Source organism: Plectropomus leopardus, chromosome 16, assembly GCF_008729295.1.
Source record: "Plectropomus leopardus isolate mb chromosome 16, YSFRI_Pleo_2.0, whole genome shotgun sequence".
In the NCBI taxonomy this organism is placed as follows: domain Eukaryota; kingdom Metazoa; phylum Chordata; class Actinopteri; order Perciformes; family Serranidae; genus Plectropomus; species Plectropomus leopardus.
In genome coordinates this window covers 22325364-22344798 of record NC_056478.1, presented here as the reverse complement: position 1 = coordinate 22344798, position 19435 = coordinate 22325364, and the positions used below count along the sequence as shown (strand labels likewise).

The 19435-nt window shown below is 38.1% G+C and overlaps 1 protein-coding gene across 2 annotated transcripts in view; it reads right to left on the bottom strand.

Moving 5' to 3' along the window:
* Nucleotides 1-7123, bottom strand: part of fam184ab (family with sequence similarity 184 member Ab) — a 169673-nt gene extending 162550 nt beyond the window's left edge. For both annotated transcript variants that reach the window (XM_042503815.1, XM_042503816.1), the window contains exon 1: nucleotides 6349-7123. In XM_042503815.1, the coding sequence (XP_042359749.1) occupies nucleotides 6349-6510 (162 nt within the window). In that variant the 5' untranslated portion in view covers nucleotides 6511-7123. The remainder of the gene's footprint in view (nucleotides 1-6348) is intronic.
* Between the last annotated feature and the right edge of the window lie 12312 nt (nucleotides 7124-19435).

The following is a 19435-nucleotide window of genomic DNA, read 5'->3' as shown; positions in this document are numbered from 1 at the left end:
TGAGAAGTTGCAGGAAAAACTATAATTGCATCCAACTTAAAGCATGTTTAACACAAAAAAAGTCTGACATTAGTCAAGCCCGCTCCTCCAGACTGATGACAGATCCAATTTTTAATCCAGATCTGCTGCTGTTTCCCAGTGAGTGTTATTTTTTGCTTCTCCTCTTTACATTCTTCTATTTAATGCAGTCTGGTAGTCTCTGCCTACAGCTGGAAATATTGGAACATGAAATATATACTGCTTTTTTTTTTTTAAGTATTGGTAGGGGTTTTGAATGAGTAGTATCAGGCTTAGAAATCCCTCCTGAATCAGCCCTACTCTATTCCCAAGTCTGGAGTCATGTTGCTCTGACCATCTGCTCTCTAACCCTGCCCAAGCTACACAGATCACTGCACTACCACCCCTGGATTATGGCATCAACACACACAAGCACACACACGTGCATCTTGGCTTTAGCGCTGCTGATGAGTGGTGACAGCGTATTTGCGTGTTTTCAGCAGTATTTTCAGCCATTATTTACAGTCACTCAAACGGGACTCGTGCAGACTGACATTTCTCCAATTATAGCCTATAGAAAACAGCACTCTTATCTGTCAATATTTTGCACATCTGTATCCACTTAGAATCACTTCTTTCCTGCAATACTGAACAGGCACTTGGCCAATATGAAATTTGGGGATATGATAAAAATAGATAACTGCAGTTAGTGTGATTTTCCATCTATTTTGGGTGTGAGGCAAGAAGCACAGGCAGAGAGGAGCAACACTTGACAGTTCTGGGATGGGGGATGCATGAAGAAAAACATGAATAACAAATGACTGTGTGAACAAAAGGATCAATGCTGATCCATAATAGTTAAACAAAAATTCATGCATTGTCAGAGGAAAACACCTCGTCAAACACATTTTCATCCTAACTCATCAATTACAGCTGCTTGGTCTGTGGACTTTCACATCTACCTATGACACACTCAGTGTTATTGACGTTCCAGGGCTCAACATTCATACTGGATCTGAACAATGGGCTCATGGATGAAAGTCTGGGGTTTGTTGGACCCATCCACCTCCCCTTCCGCCCACTCTATAGGGACTGTCTAGCTCCTTATATTATGTTGTTACCAGCAGCAAACTGAAGGGGTCCTGCAGTGTGTTATACTGTTGCGAAAGTGTCTGTTTTTCGCATGTGTTGCCAAAATCACAGACCAAGTGGCAGTATTTGAAAAATCGGAAGTGAGAACGGGCTGCCGAGACCTTTCTCTATCTTAGTTTGGATTCGTCTAGGTTTTGCACTACAGTACACACCATGTACAACAGTTGAGTCACACTCATGAATATCTGAGTGGAATCAGCATGAATAAGGTTTCCCTGAATTCCAGTAGTTTCGATGCCTTTTCTTTTTTAAAATCCCATTCATATATTTCAATTAAAAGAAGCCAATATCGGTGCAGTGTACTGTATTGGTACACCCACATATATAGACATAGCCGGTTCCCTGAGTGAGCTGCCCAAAATCATTGGGCATCATTGGGCTTGACAGAAATTCAGAAATATCGAAGGCGCAGGCAGGAGGGTGTTAGCAGATGATGTCATTAAAAAGTAGTTTTACAAATATGTTTGTCAGCATTTGAATACCAATTTGTAAATGTTTGTGGTGCAGCAGTACTGCAGCATACGACTTGCAAGCACTGTACACACACACACAAACTACAATATTTCACTATCTCTGTCTCTTTCAATCCCTTCGTCCAGAAATACATGGAGAGCTCAGAGATCTATTTCTGACTCACTTTGACGCTAAAGTCAGTCAGGCGTTGCTGATGATGACACACATGCATGCATGCACGCACACACACACGCTGTGTAATACATTTGTTTTAAGGCATTCTCCTGACGATGCAAAATGACATGCTGCCCGCTCCATTTCCCTGCGCTCAGACAACAACCAGAAACTTCAGCCCTGATTTACTGCGGACAGACTACAAAATCAGGCTCATTCCTTTAAAAATCCTCAGCCCACTTCCTACATGCCATTGCCCTGAATTATAATTTATATAAAACTTGTTGCCATAGCAGCAAAACCCCCTACGTTACCTCCTTTTTTGACAGAGGCATTACAATGAAAGGCAAAACCATCAGAGAGAGTATAACTTATGAAATACGGCTTTCCAAAAAATTATGACAGCAAAATCCCTGCCGAGACCCAACTACACAAAAGGGCCAGAAAGCAGCTTTGTGGGATTAAAAATTACTGCGAGAAGTCTTAAATAACAGTGGCAGCAAACAAGTCTTGCATCACAAATCGTGAAATTCAATGCCACAGGAGAAGAGCAATCAATGGCTGATTTACTGACAAAGCATGAAGTCCCTGCACAAGAGTATAGAGCCGATGCTTGAGCCAAAGCCGAACTGACAACGCTGCTGCACGCTGTACTTTTGTACTGGTGGCTCTCTAAAGAGCAGATAATCATCAGAAATCATAAAACTCAAAGAAGAGGAGGCCAGTCAAAGAAACGCCCCAAAATATAACAAGGAAATGGGAAATTCAGAATGTAAGAGTGTCAGAACTTAAAAGGGTCCTGATCATCATATGCAAAGTGAGAACACAAAAAGACACTCAGGATTAAAGTAGGCCAGTCAAAGTATGAGATAAAAAATTCAGATGCCTCAATCACTCTCGAGTCATCCTCAGACACCGCAAGCTGGAAATCATGCAGCCTGTAATGTGTCAGAGAGCCGCTCAGAGAAGGAATCAAGGTTGCTATTTATTCCTGAATGCAGCTCTGGCCCCACGGAGATCAGCGGTCAGCGAGAGCAGATGGCCTGCATGCTATCGGCCCATTCCCCTGCTTTGTTGTGGCTTAATACAACAAGGCACGGGAGATGCGAGGCTCAGATGTGACGCCTGTGGGAATCATGTGACCCGCCATGTGAAAATACAGTTCACCGTTGTTTTTAATTGGTAAATGATGGAAATACTACCCTGCTCAGCTTCTACGTGGTAATATTCTGATGCCATCATCAAAGAAATAGATGAGATATGAAATGCACTGCTATTTAAGATAAAGCAGAAACACAGTGGACCTTTCATGAGCAATTTTCTAACCACTATGCTTGAGTTTCTTATTTTCCCTTTGTGATGGATTAGTCCATGGTTCACTGGATGTATAGCACAAGAAAATGTATCACATAGTACTGTGGGAAATGTCAGCTCTGGAATCTTTTATGTACTCATCCAAATGCCCAACACCTGCACAGCCACAGAAAAGGCCCCTAAAACTGTCCCTGAACTGACATATCACAACACAAAAAACGCTTTTTACTCAACTTTATAACCCTATCTGCATGACCATGCATTCGGTGTTAATTTTGAAAGAACTGAATTTTTTAAATTTGAAAGAACTGAATTGTGCAAAGGTGTAAATAGGAGATATGTGTCCCTTGATATTTAAACGTGCATTTGTCCCCCCCCTTATAAAAACATGAAAGTAGCAGATGACTATTGTTTTGACAAATCAAAACAATAGTTATCAAATTAATGCATAAAATAAACACATTTCTTGAATTAATAATCATCAGAATGCAGGAAATTAAGTGAATGAATTTCCTAAAACTCCCATATGTGTCATATGTGTTGAAACAAAACCTACGTGCTAATAAGTGTGCATATGTAAAACATATCTATCAAAGCTGATGGGGCAATATTGTGCATAATTAACTGAATAAACATGTTCTTTTGTAAAGATTTGGTTATGGTGTTGTTTGTTCTGTGCCCTTTTTGCGTTTCAAAATCGACATATTTAAGTTAAACATGGCTAAAACGAAGCAGTTTTATCAGAAAGGTATAGTAATTTAAATGCTGTCGAACAAACAGTGATGCATAACATAGCCGTCTTCATAATTTCCCCTTCTAAAACAAATTTTAACCCAAATGCTTATTAAATTTGCACTGGATTCAGCAAAACAAATTGAATTCATCCACTGTGACACAACTATGATTCCTTAGGTAAGCTTAAACATGTGCTGCTATTCCCTTTACCAAACTGCCACTCTGAAACCACGGAAATTTCCAAAGTTGCATATAAGAATTTCAACCATAGCAATCACAATTGCTTGTATGTTGTCTACACCAATAGGTGATTGCTTAGTCGTTTCTGGACTTTAGTCGACTATATAATGGGAGAGGGTCAAGGCCTACTGGTAAAATAAAACTAAAAGTAAGAAGCAACGAATACCTTTGCATAAAAAACAAAAAGTATGTGTGCATACAATTTCCTTGACATTGTTGTCAGATAGATATAGATGTTATGGTATAGAGACTTAGCAAACAAGGTGAAAAGACTTTTTTCCATTTCAATGTGACTTTAAAGAGCCCACACTGCACTAAGCTTTGGCACACACCTAGCCCAAGGCTGCTGAATTATGATTTTTTTTTTCTCTAGCCTCCACTTTCTCAGCAACAAAGAGAAATACTGAGAGCACAAATCTTATGTTAGTGTCAGTGGCAAATCCTTTGAGGGTATAACCAAGTCGAGGCGTCAAAGTCTTCGGTAGCAAAGAGGAGACCTCTCCAAAAAAAGCCACCTGGCAACACGTGTGAGGCCCTGTTAGACCTACAGCTTGACGATAATGACATACCTGAACCACAAACATGCTTTGACCCTGGGTAAATGTGGTGGAGGGGTTCGCTACTCCACCTTAGAAGTTTGAACCCTGTCATTTTGGCAAGTGAGAGATGAAAGCACTGCACCTCAGGGTAAAAAACATTTGAAATGCCCTTGAAAGCCCACAGGTACGCTCTGCGGTGTAGAAATAAAACATCCTTGTCAGCTGGACCAAAGCAAATAAAATGTTTAAATTAACTAATTCCTGTTAATGAGCTCCTGAGACTGATATATATGAGAACAGTACATATTTCCCCAAGAATTGCATGCTATATGAATAAAGATTTAAGAGTAATGTACATCAAAAGGCACACAAATTCATATTCAACACACATACCGCACAGCCTGGTATAACAGGGGAATTGCAAAGCATATAATAAAATATTCTAAAAAGCAAATAAGGATGGGTAGAGGGAATTGTACTGCAACAGGATATCAGCGAGCATGTGTCTTATTCTCAATCTGTGTCTCATTTCCAAGTACTGCTTGTCATCATGAAGGATCAAAGTTTGGAGGAAGTGCCTTATTTAGCTGCATGATTATTTATAAGGCCCCCAGAACAACATTAACATGTGCAAGTAAAACAAAATGCCAGCACGGTCTGTGCTGCTACAGGTGATTAATGACTGATCTGAATATTGCTGTGGCTAATGACCCAATATTGATGAATGCAGCATCTGAAAAGAGATGGGCTTTCGCCTTCAGGCAGCTCATACCTCCCAAGTGTGCTGTTCTTTCCACCAAACTCCGTTAAAGGAATTCACAATTTTAGGCTTCTTTGCTGTTTGACTTCAACGCGTGCTTGTATTGCAGATGTGAAAACATTTTAAGAACAAACAGTAGATGCACGTTCATTCAGTGTACAACTGAAATACAAAGTAGCATGTATTTTCATTCAAATCCAACTTTAATCATTAGTTCACCTCTTATTCCTCACACCAAAAGACAGCTGTTGAGAGCTCTGTCAATCAACTGTTAAAAAGTTAATTACTTTAATCTGGAAAATGCGTGTTTTTTAAATAAAATGAGGGCCGAAAGTTCTTGAAGATGCCTCAAATTAAGGGAAAAATCAAGATATTGTGATTCATGACAGTGACATTTACCAATAAGAGATAAATTACTAAATATGCAAAATTCCTAAGAGAATTTGGTTCCGACTTCCCATACAAGAACGGGAGGTGAATGGTCTAACCCATTCATAATTTTAGCTTTCTGTGCTGTTTGATCTCAATGCATGCTTTTATTACTGATCTTAATACATTTGCAGGATAAATAGTACCTACATTTTAATAAGGTGTAAAATTAAAATACTAAGCAGCATGTATTTTGACTAAAATCCAACTTTAATCATTAGTTCACCTCTTATCCCCCAAGCCAACATACGGCTGTATGGAGCAATGTTAGTCAGTTTTAAAAGTTCATTATTTTTAATCTGGAAAATACCTGTTTTTAATGTTGTATGAACGCCGACGGTTTTAAAAGATGCTTCAAATTTAGGGAAAAATCTAACTATTGTGATTCATGAAAGTCTCGTACAACAATAAGAGATGAATTACTAAATGTGCTAAATTCCTAACGGAGTTTGGTACCGTGTTCTCACACTAGAACGGACGGTACGAGGTTTAACCCAAGGGTTGATACACTGCTCAGGGAGAGTGGAGAGCAGGCCTCATAAAAACACTCCTTACCTTAGTTAGCTGTGCTATTTTCTTGCTCATCTTCAGGTGCAGGTCTTGGGTATATTCCATGGTGATGCCGGTCTGAAAGGACATGCTGGTTGCTGAGGATGAAGTAAATTTCCCCTGACCGGCAGGGCAGTAATACTGCTGCCAACCCGACCCAGTCGCCATCTTCACGATGATGCTTCAGATGCTTAGGAGAGATATGGGCTGTAATAATAAAGTGGACGGTGTTGGGAGACGAGCGGCGGAGAGAGGACTGGGACAGTGTCGGATTTCTGCCGCGACACAACAAAAATTAATCAAAAATACGAAGCATTTTTAGCCCACAAAATGTTAAAAAATGGTTGCATTTTGCTCAAGTCCGGATAATAGCAACACCGAGTGGTGAATTTTGTTATTTTTAAGCGCCAGAAACGTGAGCTACTACCATCTTGTCCGTTGAAAAAATGTGTCCGATTTAGCGGTCCGAGGTGCGGGTCCTGTCTGCTGTCACCTGGCGCTGATGTGGAACCGTGTTCGGGCAGCTGACTGGCTCCCGGTCGGTCACCTTGATACCGAAATTTGTCAACGGGAGCCGTTAAGAGTGGTTCCTCCTCGGTGCATTCCGGCTACATTGACGGAGAGTGTGTAGAGATTGAAGGTATATGTCTGAGAGAGAGGAAGAGTGTGTCGGACAGGCTCGGCGGTTGGTTGCTGCTCCTCTGTTGCCATGGATCACCTCAACAGTTTATGCTGCATTCACGTAGGATGGGAGTAGCGCTGCCTTCACGTGCTGTGGGAAAAAGGAGAATAAGGACGGTGAGCGCACGTGAACGTGATGAACATGACGCTTAAATCGAGATGTGACGTTCAAGGGGTGTGTATACATGTCAATATTTGGTGGGGTATGGCAACACCGTGGTTTAACCCTTTAAAACCTGGATCGACATAACTTTTTTTTGCTGTGTTCAGACGCATTTTACAGGTATTTAAACCTTTGTGAGCGAATTGGTTTGATTTCTGGTTCGACATGAAAAAAAGGCAGTGATGGACAGCGCAAGAAATGTTTTGCAAATTGCAAAAAAAATAGTTGATTTTATTATAAATGTTAGTAGTAGTAGTAGTAGTAGTAGTAGTAGTAGTATAATTTTATAATTTTATAATTTTATATAATTTATTTTTTATAATTTTTTTTTATCATAATTAGATATTAATATTATCTTGTTTTGGGTTTTTTTTTACTTCTTTGTGGTAATTTTTTAGATAATTTTTTTTGTAACTTTTTACCACTTGATTGCTGAAATTTTAGGTCATCATCTTCGTCCCATGTTTTAAAACAAAGTCAATTTGCACAGGTTTCAAAGGGTTAATTGAAGTCAGACTTGAAAGACAAGTCATATTATGTGGATGTTTGAGGCACATAAAGGAGAGGACTACTTCACCTGGCTTTCTTCAAAATAAAAGTCTTCTTGAGGATTGAGACAAATGCAGACAGAGATATATGCTAAGTTCAGCTCTAGTTCTCAGTCAGCTGTGGTCTCATCACACTGGCCATCCATCATATCTTGTTTTATATTTTCATTCTATTTTGTTGTTGTTGTTGTTGTTGTTATTGTTTTCTTACTCCTTAAAGTGGCCTTGGGTACCTTAAAAGGAGCTATATAAATTGAAGTAAATTATTATGATTAGTAGTAGTAGTAATAGTAGTAGGTCAAACGGTCTTTGACAATAATATTTTAAAAAGTTACAACGGCCAAAAAGATTGATGTCATAGTATTATATATTAAAGTGCTGTACATGAAGCGTCAAAGGCATTGAGACAGTGAAGCATTGAAGTGTAAAAGAAAAATATTCTAAAAGGACATTTAAATACAAAGGGCTAGAGAATACTCCATATGGCCTTAATATGACTAGAATATATTGTTGGATATTTTATATTTTTGTTAGTGTATTGTTTCAGGTTTTCACTTTTCCTGATTTTGTCCATTGTTAAAAAGTCACTCTGCAACGACTGTAACCGCGACACATTATTCCAACTGTATGCACGTACGTATGCTCCTCTGTCACTGAATTATTAGTTTGTTGAAAAGTCCAATGCATAAAATTAGACAAATAATATTCATCCAGTACAGAGAACAACCTATCTAACTTATCAGGGGGAAAAAAAACTCATCTTCTCAAATGAAATTTAATCATCAAGGCATCAGCTGAGCGTATTTAAATGAATTGTAAACAGGGGCTCACTTCTCTGAGATATATTTTATTATCCACTCCTTTCTGGGTATGTCACAGCTGACATATTGTAGTGGAAAGATTTTGTGATGAGCATTTTAAAAAACTGAAACAAGAAAAGATAGAGTTTTTACACCTAATAGTGTAGTGATGTTTGGTTGTTCTCACCCTGAGTTGACAAGATGTCTTTACAATATCACGAATAGAATATTTAAAATCAAAGCAATTTTTCATGCTCAGTTGACTAAAGGTATATATTCCCATATATAATGAATTTAAAAATCAATACCGGTTAAGGCCTAGACAGCTGCATTGTATTTTGTCTATGGATGTAACAGTCCTGCATTTACTGTAAGATGTCTCTATCTCTCAATATTTGCACTGTATTCAAAATTATTGTTACTCTGCTAATACATTTTAGTTTTATATTAATCATGTTACCAATATTAATAAAGCATGATAGTCCAAAAGTCCAAATCCATTTGCACAAGACTCAAAATGACAGCTACACATTTTGCATATACTTAAACTAAACGCATGTAACATGACATAACTGCGCTATATCATTTATACAGTGCACCTGCAGGTACCTTTCATACAAAGACACAAATACCAAATAATGACACATAATGTAGACATAATGACTGTAAAGTGCTGTGACAACTACACCACAGTGCTTTTTTTTTTTTTTTGCACAACATGAACGCATCAACCCAACATCTGAATCTGTGTCAAAGTAAAATAAGTTTTTGGTATGCATCTACTGTTCTGTCAGCAGCAGTCACTGTCCCATCATCTTGGGAATGATGATATATGAGCATCTATTCTGATGCTGTTCTCCACAGCTTGCATGACACTGCATGTTTTCATAAAAAATAAAACCTTGCCCACCATCTGGTGTGCAAATGCACGTTAACTCTCACTGTGCCACATCCTGTTAAGCCCCACAGAGATTATATAGCAGAAAAAAACCTAATGTTAAATGACCAGGACTCCCTGGACGAAGACATCTTGGATCTCAATGGGGCCTTCCTGTCTGTATAAAGTACACACACACGCACACACACACAAACACACCTGAAACAAAGCTGGTCTTCCTCAAAATCGTCAGTGTTTCATCCAAAAAGAAAGAGAAGATTTAGTCCTGGCATTCAGAAGCACTTAACATTTGTAAAAAAAAAATTAAAAAAGAGTGACCTTCAAAATAAAATAACTGTGTAGCTTCCAGTTTTCTCTTCTCATAGATTTTACCGGCAGATGTGAACAGTAATTCCCAGTAGGAGGTCATATGAAGTACAGGGTTCTTCCATGGAACATGAATGCACCAATTTGAATTTTAGTGACGTCAATGCATCTATCAAAGCTCAACTGAAGTGAAATAAAATATTTTAATGACTGAGTGGCACCTGCAGGCGGTACTTCACATTGTCATAATCAGAGGGATGACGCAAACTGTTTATTTTATGGCTTCCATTTAAGATTCCCGATGATTTTTGCAACACTGTGGGTAATTAAATTATTGAATTTGAGCATTGCTTTGTTGGAATTTATTCATAATGTAGAAACAGTTCACAAACAGACAAACAGGGCAGTTTAATTCAGTTTTACAATAAATGTTTCATCATTATCATCGATTAGAACTGTGCATGATAGGCTATAGATATGCATGTGATTAAAATAAGAGATGTGCAGTATAATTTAACTTTTCTGACTATTACATTAGATCCAAATGTACTATTACGCTGTAAAATGTACATAAGGATTAGCTGACATAAGCCTAAATTGCATTCTGCACATCCTCGGGCATTTGTCAACCCCTGCTCGTATTGTCATTTTCTCATCATATATTAGTAACTGGAATTAGACGCTGTGGGTTGTATTTTTCTCTTTAGCTCTTTCAATACCAAAAACACACACGCAGAAGTGTAAAGGATTAAAAGTGTGTTTGTTTGCTCTAATGCAAGCTGTAATTGTTTGCATGTGCAGCTAACCAATCTATTTACCAGCAGGCTAACCTAACAGGTTGTCTTTTAGAATGACATCATGTATGCAGCTATCAAGAATATAATAGTATTTAAAGGTCCAGTGTGTAGGATTAGGGTATATATTGCCAAAAATGGAATATAAAATATTTTCTTTAGTACATAATCACCCGAAAACAGAATGTTTGTGTTTTCACAGACTGTTCTCATAAACTGTATGTACATTTTTCTACGAAAAGTATTGCATCCCAGTTAATACACATCCTGTCTACTTTGAAAGGCTGCAATCATTTGGCCCATGGACCAACAGGTGCAAACAAGACAGCAGTCCTGAACGGTCTTAAAAGGAGGAAGGTTGGGGTGCTGGATGTGTCATGCATTCGTGGATAGACCTCTGGAGAAGCATGTTTGGAATAGTGTGAGCTTTGAGTGAACTTTAAGTCATTTTCACATTATGTTTCCTTCTCTAAACCTAACCACAGCAACTTAACTTACCTAAATCAAAAGACACCCAACCATGTTTTTTTCCCCCCAAAACCTTACCATAGTAACTTTTCTTGCCTAAACCTAACGTCCATAACTTTATATTAATTACATAAATATGCACCGAGGACATAGCGTCATTCATGAGGGGGCACTAATTTGTTGGATAAAAGCAAACTATTGTGTGTGCATTTCCATAGAATATCATGTGAACTGCTCAATGAGCTCAATTACCTTAGAATGAGCTATTTCAATTTTCATAGGGAGCGGGTCATCGTCCATGGAGTCCACCATGTTGCACTGCTATATTTCCACAGTAGCCAAGAATGGACAAACCAAACACTAAACTGACTAAACTAACTAGCTACAACTGATCAAATCTGCTAGCAATAGATACAATGTCACAAAACTGCTTTTGTCTACCTCCTTAAGAAATTAAACACTAACTGTTTCAAAAATCACTTAATATTTTGAGAGGTAAGTCTGCCCCAGTAATTGAGAAGAGAAAGCTGGACAGACACAGCAACAGTAGCTAAGGTGCTTAACGAAAGGTCAACTTTTTAAAGATTCACAAAGTGAGAAGTCCAAGTATACACATGCTGAATACACACACTTCATAATAAGTCCTGTTTACTGAAGCTTGAAGCCAATATGGCTGCATTAATTTTAGTCTTGTCTTGTTATGGGTCAATAACTCTTTACACCTTAGAGGACAGTGATTTGCAGTGCTACACAGTCAAAAACACAAATGGATGTGCAAGTTTAATGTGCCTCGGGCCTAGTTATTGCAGAAAACAATGGTACATATTCTAAGAGTGCATTTACAATTAGGTTTAACAAGAAAGAGCCTCAAGGTCCATCAATAAAGGGATTAAGCTCCAGGTGCTGAAATAATTCATTACAGCATACAAGGTTATCACACAGGCTCAGTTGTTAGTTTATGGGCAGATACCCACGGCGAGGGCAGGGGGCATCGATAAGCTCTGACAAATCCCCCGCATCTACGATCATTTACCAGCAAAACCTAGAAACACCCTTATAAACAGAATTTAAAAATCAGGGACAAAGTTAAGAGAAAGCCGATGACTGACAGGATGTTATAGAAGTCAGTCTGATATTTAGCTGTTAACTATCATCTTAGAGAGAAAGCAAAATCTTCCAATGTCTCTTTTTTAAAGTCGTGCATGGAATTTTGGGGATGGCAAATAGCAAATATTTTGTGAGGGCTGCACTTTGAGGAAAAATGAGCTACATAATAATGTACAATGTTACATATTTGTGGTTGCAGAAACGTACAATACCAACATTAACTCTGGCAATTTGGTTGCAGGTCATTACACACTCATTACCACAATAGCATAATGACAGTGATGATTAAGTGAAAAAAGCCTACAGATTTAACTTATAGATTTACAGGGAGTTGTATGCCATATCCAGGTTTTGACATACATGACAGTTACAGGGAGTTTGCCTTCCCTGAAAAGGGCACAAGTTCCTCTTAAAGTCTCATTTGAGAAAGTAAAATAGCACTATTTTTGGTATCACTGTTGTTTTTTCTATATGAAGGTCAATTTTTACGAATACTTTGGTTCCTGAGATAAATGACTGAACCATTGCCTGTCCATTGTGCATTGCCATTTATGAGTGATTTAAAAACTAAAACAGTGATTTTTTTTTCTGTTTGTGTGTGTGTGTGTGTGTGTGTGTGTGTGTGTGTGTGTGTGTCTGTGTCTGTCTGTCCCAGGCTTAATATTTGTATGTATTAATAGTATATTTTTGCACATAGGTGGGTGCATTCATGTGTGCAGGTGCCTGTATAGTCTCCCACTACCCATCCCTAACAAATAGGGCTCCCTTGAAAACCACAGCGTAGTCCAAACACTCGCCATAACAATTCCTGTTAACAAGTGAGAGTGCTGCCGATCATATTTATCTAACTTGGCAGGCTTGTCAGGAAAGCAAATATTTCCCAAAATGCCACAAATCTAGCTTCCAAATAGAAAAATGGTGAGTTTGCTTGATCTTTGCTTTCTGTTTTTATGGTAGCCAGCAGAGTGTGGTTGATCACAGAACACTTGCTTTTTGTTCTGGCACCAAAGGACCAAATGTGACCTGGGGTTGGCTCATATATAGCTGCTTGATTTGGTTAGATTTTGGAGTTCAGACCGAAGAAAAATCATCTCCAGTTAGCTGCACTTGTGCCAGCCTTTGGCTAGTGTCAGGCCCTGGGAACAGTCCAGTCTTCTCAGGCCCGATCTTATGCATTATTAATTCAAGGATGTTGTATTCAAGCCTTTGTTGAGCCTAGGTATTTCGACTAACTTAATGATAAAAGATGACATTTGGCCACATAAGCTAAAGTATTAGACGAAATTATTGCATATGACTTATATTTCCTTACCCAAAAGCACTCATGCCCATGGTTAATGGGTCTGGGCTATTAAACTTCACAAGCTTCCATTGTTATCAGTATTTGTCAGTACACTGAGGCTATTATAGTGAGAAGAACCATTATTTAGTACGCCCGGGCCCTCTGAAGGCCACTTTCCTCTGGCATCATGTGTATGTCATTGAGGTGGACTGCCAGGGGACATTTATTCCTCCCTCCTCATATCAGTAAATCAATAACACTAAAATACACTCGAAGGGAGCACTATCCTTGGCTCTCTTTCCCTGTTTTTCAACAAATTTGGTCATCTCGCTGCGACAGGAACAGAATAATATCAGCCCCATGTCCTTTCATTTATTGAATCCTATCTTTGGACACAAAATTATATTACAGTAGCTGGCCATGTACATCAAGTCCTAGACTGCCACACACACACTGTCACATGCAACAAGGTGTAAGCTATTTAAAGTTACTGAAATACAAGTAATTAACAAAAGATAGCTCGATTGTTTTTGTTTTTGTTTTAATCAAAGATACTGTATTTCACTGTGAGATGACTTTAAAGAAGCAGTGTGTAAGATTTAGGGAGATTTAGTGGCATCTAGTGGTGAGGACTGCAGATTGCAACCAGTTGAAACTCTCCAAAACAAATGGACCTGGTGATTTAAACCGGTAAAAAAAAACAGAAGAAACCAGGTTCATAAAAAGTCTGTTTTTTTCAACACTGCTTGTTGAGGAGAGGCTGCTAAATAAAGGCTGCTAGAGCCAGTTTTTTGTTTGACTCATTTGGACTACTGTCGAAACAGGGCAATCCAACATGATGGACTCCGCAGATAAGGACCCGCTCGTTATTTAAATATAACCGGCCCATTCTAAGGTACCAAAAACACAATAGTTCTTATTGTCAGGTGATTATACATTAAAGAAAACAAATTTATATTATATTTCTGTTACTATGTCCCCCAAAATCCTACACACTGAACCTTTAATGTTTTTGTTTTTTGTAGCTTGTAAGCATTCATCCTACTGTTGGCGCGTCCTGTCAGTTGCTGTTTGACAAGAACCTTGATAACAACATGCCCCCGATTCAGTGATATATTGCTAAAATATGGTTTTTAAATTGACAGAGGTACTGAAAGATTTAAAAGACAAGTATCTGATCTTACAAAGGTGTGAGATTTTCTTCGTATACTCTATATCTTTTATTTTCATTTTTTATTTCCAAGTATTTCCACTTAGGATTATAAATATATGCATATACATAAACATGAATTACTTATTCTCTGTAGTGGAGTGTTGTACAACTACATGAAATGAGATATTTGACTGATTTGAAATATCGTAAGCTAAAACAATTTACAAATTTGAGCCAAATTTAGGACCTGCTGTGTTCCCTATTAATCTGATTAGAAATCAGCAAAATTGGCCTGTTTGCTGCACGGTGGTATAATTACAGCAGGTGTGAAACCACAATCCTTTATTCAGAAATATTAGACGACATAATGTATTTGTTGGCCAACATAAATCAGCAAGTGCTCAAAGGAGTGAAGTTGTGTAATTATATGTAAACACTTGTCTTAAGAGTTTTCCAGTCTGTGTGGACCAAATCAGAGATGCATGTTAATGCCACATTTTTTCGTTTTTTGTTTTGAGTCGGTGTTTATCCCCTGAAATAATTTCGTTGCAAACACACAAACATGGAGAGCGCCAGTGTTTCCCCTGAGCCACAGGTCTGCAGTCCTGTACCATGAACGAGGTCGTCAAACGAACCCTGCGGCAGCTGTGTTAATCAGGAGCAACAGCTGCTCCTGTGTTTGGTTGGAGGGAAATGGAACGGAAATGGAAGAAGTCTCTGGAAACGTTAGCAGCAGTATTGTAGTCAATGGGAAGAGTGGGAAGGTCACCATTAGTGCTTTTAATCAGAGTGAAAGAAGTATTCACATTTTGTACTTAGCAGCAATAAAAAAGTATCTGTCACAAGTAAAACTCATGCATTCACAATCTTAAGTAAAAGTACAAAAGCATTAACATCAAAATATACTTAAAGCAGCAATATTATAACATGTCCTGACGCAGAATGGCTTATTTCAGAATCATATGTATCCCATTACTGGATTATTGATGCATTAATGTGCCCATCACTTAAATATTGCAACTAGTAAAAGTGGGTAAATGTACTACATCCCACCAAATCTGAGGGTAAATGGGGGTAGATTAGTCTGTAATCTGAGATTTAAAATCATAAGAGATGCAAAACGAAGAGCAAGGTGATGCTTTATACAAAACAAGATGTTATGTTTGATGTCATGACCTCAGTGACTTGCCCTCACCTAATCAGGCTGCAGGTGTGACTGGTGCAAAACCTAAACTTATCGACACGTTTGACGGTTTCACTTTTGATCGTCTCAGAGCATCGGAGATGGGTTAGTTCAGGTGTGTGTGTGACAAATGCAGTCAAGCTCATGCTGAATTTAAACTTAACAGTTGCAGCCCAGAGAATTACAATACAGACTTTGATTTCTGCTCTACCCAGCAGAGTTATATTTGGAAGTACTGACACGGTTGTGTATGTTGACACTTCATTATCTTTGCGCTGACAGGTTGTAATATGAAAAAGGATGCAGTTATACAGTGAAATAGAAAAGATGACTTAACCCATTGATAGCAGTGTGAAATGTTTTTAGTGGAGACATTTTTCAGCTAACTTAAGTTAGCTTGCTAGCTTAATGTTATTTTACTGTACATGTTAGTAGCTAAAGCTTACTGAAGCCTTTAATGCAGCTAAAAAAGTGAAGACTATAGTCCACTGTACATTTAAGTATATAAAAGTAATTGACATTGGAAATTTTGTTTCAGATCACATATTGCTCATGGGTTTATTAAGTATTTACTATGTCAGTGTCACAGTGGCCTCGCCATTGGGCTAAAAATACCCTGAGCAAAGGGGAAATAGTCCAGCAAAAAAAAGCAACAATATCCTGGTAAAAACAACCATGTTTTGCACCACCAGCCTTGGAGGAGAGGCAGCAATATCCTGTAAATTACATACACTTTTAACACCTAAAAAGTTGCTAGAAATACAGTGATGGTGCACTACAAAACACCAACTTTTTTTTGCCTAAAAAGCCACCGGAAACAGCAATGATTTACTAAAACACAACTAGTGCTGTTGTTTGTTGGTCTTGAACAGTGATCTGCAGCTTGGCAAGCATTTTGCCTAGGTGTCACACATAAGCCATCCCTTTCAACTCCTGATGACAAAGTCAGCTCATATACTATGCCAATTAAGACACACTGATATGATTCATATGAAACATGAAAATGTTTCATGCTTTGCAAAAACATAAACTGCCGACATTATCTTCTGGTGGTTAGAAAATGACATCCGTCATGGTCTGCAAAAGGTAACATCGCAATAGCAGTTTCTAACAAAATATAGTACATATGTGAAGTTATGTTACAGTTACATTATGAAGTTTTACTTAAGTAAACATTTATAGATAAAATAATCAGACAGGAATGTCTGTTTTGCTCATCTTGTGGATTAAAAGGTCCTGCACGCCCGTGGTAAATATTTGAGTTGACTGGACTGTGTTGGTGTGTACAGACTGTTTTTGACTGACATCTCCCTCTTTCTCTTGTTAGCTTTCCTGCAGTTGTTTGGACAGGACAGATTACACTCCTTATCATACATTGTAATACATGTTGGTTTAATCAGCCAGAATAACTGCAAACTCCTGTAAAGGCGTGCAGGGCCTTCACCCTCAGCAAGGGAAGTTTGCCTAGGGCATGGAATGTGCTAGGTATAGCAATGACCAGCAGACACAGCTACATCCACCACTACTTTGGTTCTTTCATGGACTAATTGCTTCATATTTTGTCTGTCAGTCAGTTTTGTATATGTGATGCCAGTGTATATGTTAAGAATGATCACTATGATGATTTGTAAATGGGGCACATTCTCATTTAACTTGCTCTTTATGAATAATGAAGAGAGACATGCTGGCTCAGCTTTAGCCGACTGAATCTGAGATCAGCTTTTTAATCGCAACATGACAGAGCAAAGCGAGGCTAATGAAGATATATGATGTGTACGTACCTGTGTGTGTACTTGACGCATTGTGTTTGTATTTGACACACACTGAGGATGATTGTTGCAATAAAACAAGCAGGAGATGTGCCGTATTTTAGAGAAAAATGAAAATGGGGAGAGCTGGGGGAATATGGATTGCATCTGGTGCAACAAAATGATGGACTGCTCTCTATTGTTTTCCATTGTGTACTGGGGATTGATTCAGTAACTGCAAACACATGGGCGCGCACACACACATGCACACTTACACACTCTTGTTTGTCATCCATCTGTGTTTCTATTTTTAGTGGGTATAAAATTGAGGCACATTCCGCTTCACTTCTCCAAGCTTAATAATTGGAATATTTTATAGGTTTAAGCTTCCTCTTGCCGAGGGAATACAGACTACCACAATCCAATTAGGTGAGCCTGGTGGCTCACCCAAAAAGTAATAAAGTTGACAACATAATAACCACAACAATCTAATCTCTCTTTGCTCACTGAAATATACAGCATGCACCGTTAATACTGGAGGGCAAACGATCAGATTGAAACGTAGTTGCATAACTCGGTAGAAGGCTATTGTGTGAGCAAGTTTTACAGAAGAAACACAGTATTAGATCAGTTCAAAGTAGATCAGTCAGATCACAAGTGTATAGCAAGTAAAAACTAATTTGCAGAGCACCAACACACTCGTGACACACATTTCTAAGAATCTGTGTTTTATTGTTAACAATTCGGCTGATCAGTTTGATCATCTGTCTCTTTTTTACCTAATTAAAATGGGACAATAATTTCTGTCAGATCTCCAGCCCAAGAAATATTTGTGTTGCAGGATTATTTTATTGAATCACTCAAAAACTAGTTTATAAGTCTGGCTTTCAGGAGAGGTTTTTAATGTCTTGCAATGATCTTATTGCTATTAAAGAGGCTTTTCCACATAAAAATGGTGGAAATATACACACAAAAGTTTTGGCATTGAAATAGGAGGATTTACGGTATACAAATCTATTTGTCATTTGCGGCGTCATTCCAAAATTTTGGCAATTGTAAAATGGGTTAAAATGACACAACTGAGGAATAAAATTAGATGTCTGAATGTCCATTTAAAAAAAAATAAATCGAAATTTGCGAATGTACTTAAGTGTTTCATGCGTGTCAGAATATTTATGAAATAAACACTGTTCATCCAACAAGCCATGTGATGAGTCCCTGAGGTTTGAGTTCACAAACCTTGCAGTCTTTCATACAGCATAATCATGAATTATCTTGATAATTTGGATATTTAAAACCTGAAACCTGCTCAGACATGGACAGCCAAGGAGAGGGATGGACAACGAGGACATGCACAATCCCTCTATATTTATTCTTGTACACTGCATTCACTTTAGGAAAGTAAAGTAGCATCTGTTAGGTTTAGGAAAAGAATCGTGGTATGCCGTCCTCACATTACGTATTTCACGTAAAGCAATCTATATAATGTTACATTATGTAGGTGAGGATTAGGATTGTTAAAATACATCTGATAGGTTTTGGGGGGTGGGGGCTTAGGTAACTTCAGGTTACATATTTAATGTGAAGTTAAGTACTAAAAGTTAGGTAGGTTAGTGTTTAGTATAAGAAATATGGTTGGGTATCGACAAGTTACATACTTAATGTAATGTTATGTAGATTAAGTTTTGGAAAAAAATGGTGGTCATGTTACGTAAGCCTACTTAACGTTATGTCATAAATCAAATAGGTTAGGTTTAGAAATGTAAAGATGTGACTGTTGTGAAACAGAATCATTGTTGGGTGTTGTCAAGTTACACGTTAAGTTGTATCCTCAATGTAAAGGTATTTGGGTTAGGTTTAAAATTTAAGTTAGTTTCACAGGACACAAACACCAGTTTTCTGGGGTAAAGTTGAGGGTTTGTTTGAACAATCCAACACTTGAACATCTGTCCTCAAGAGGTC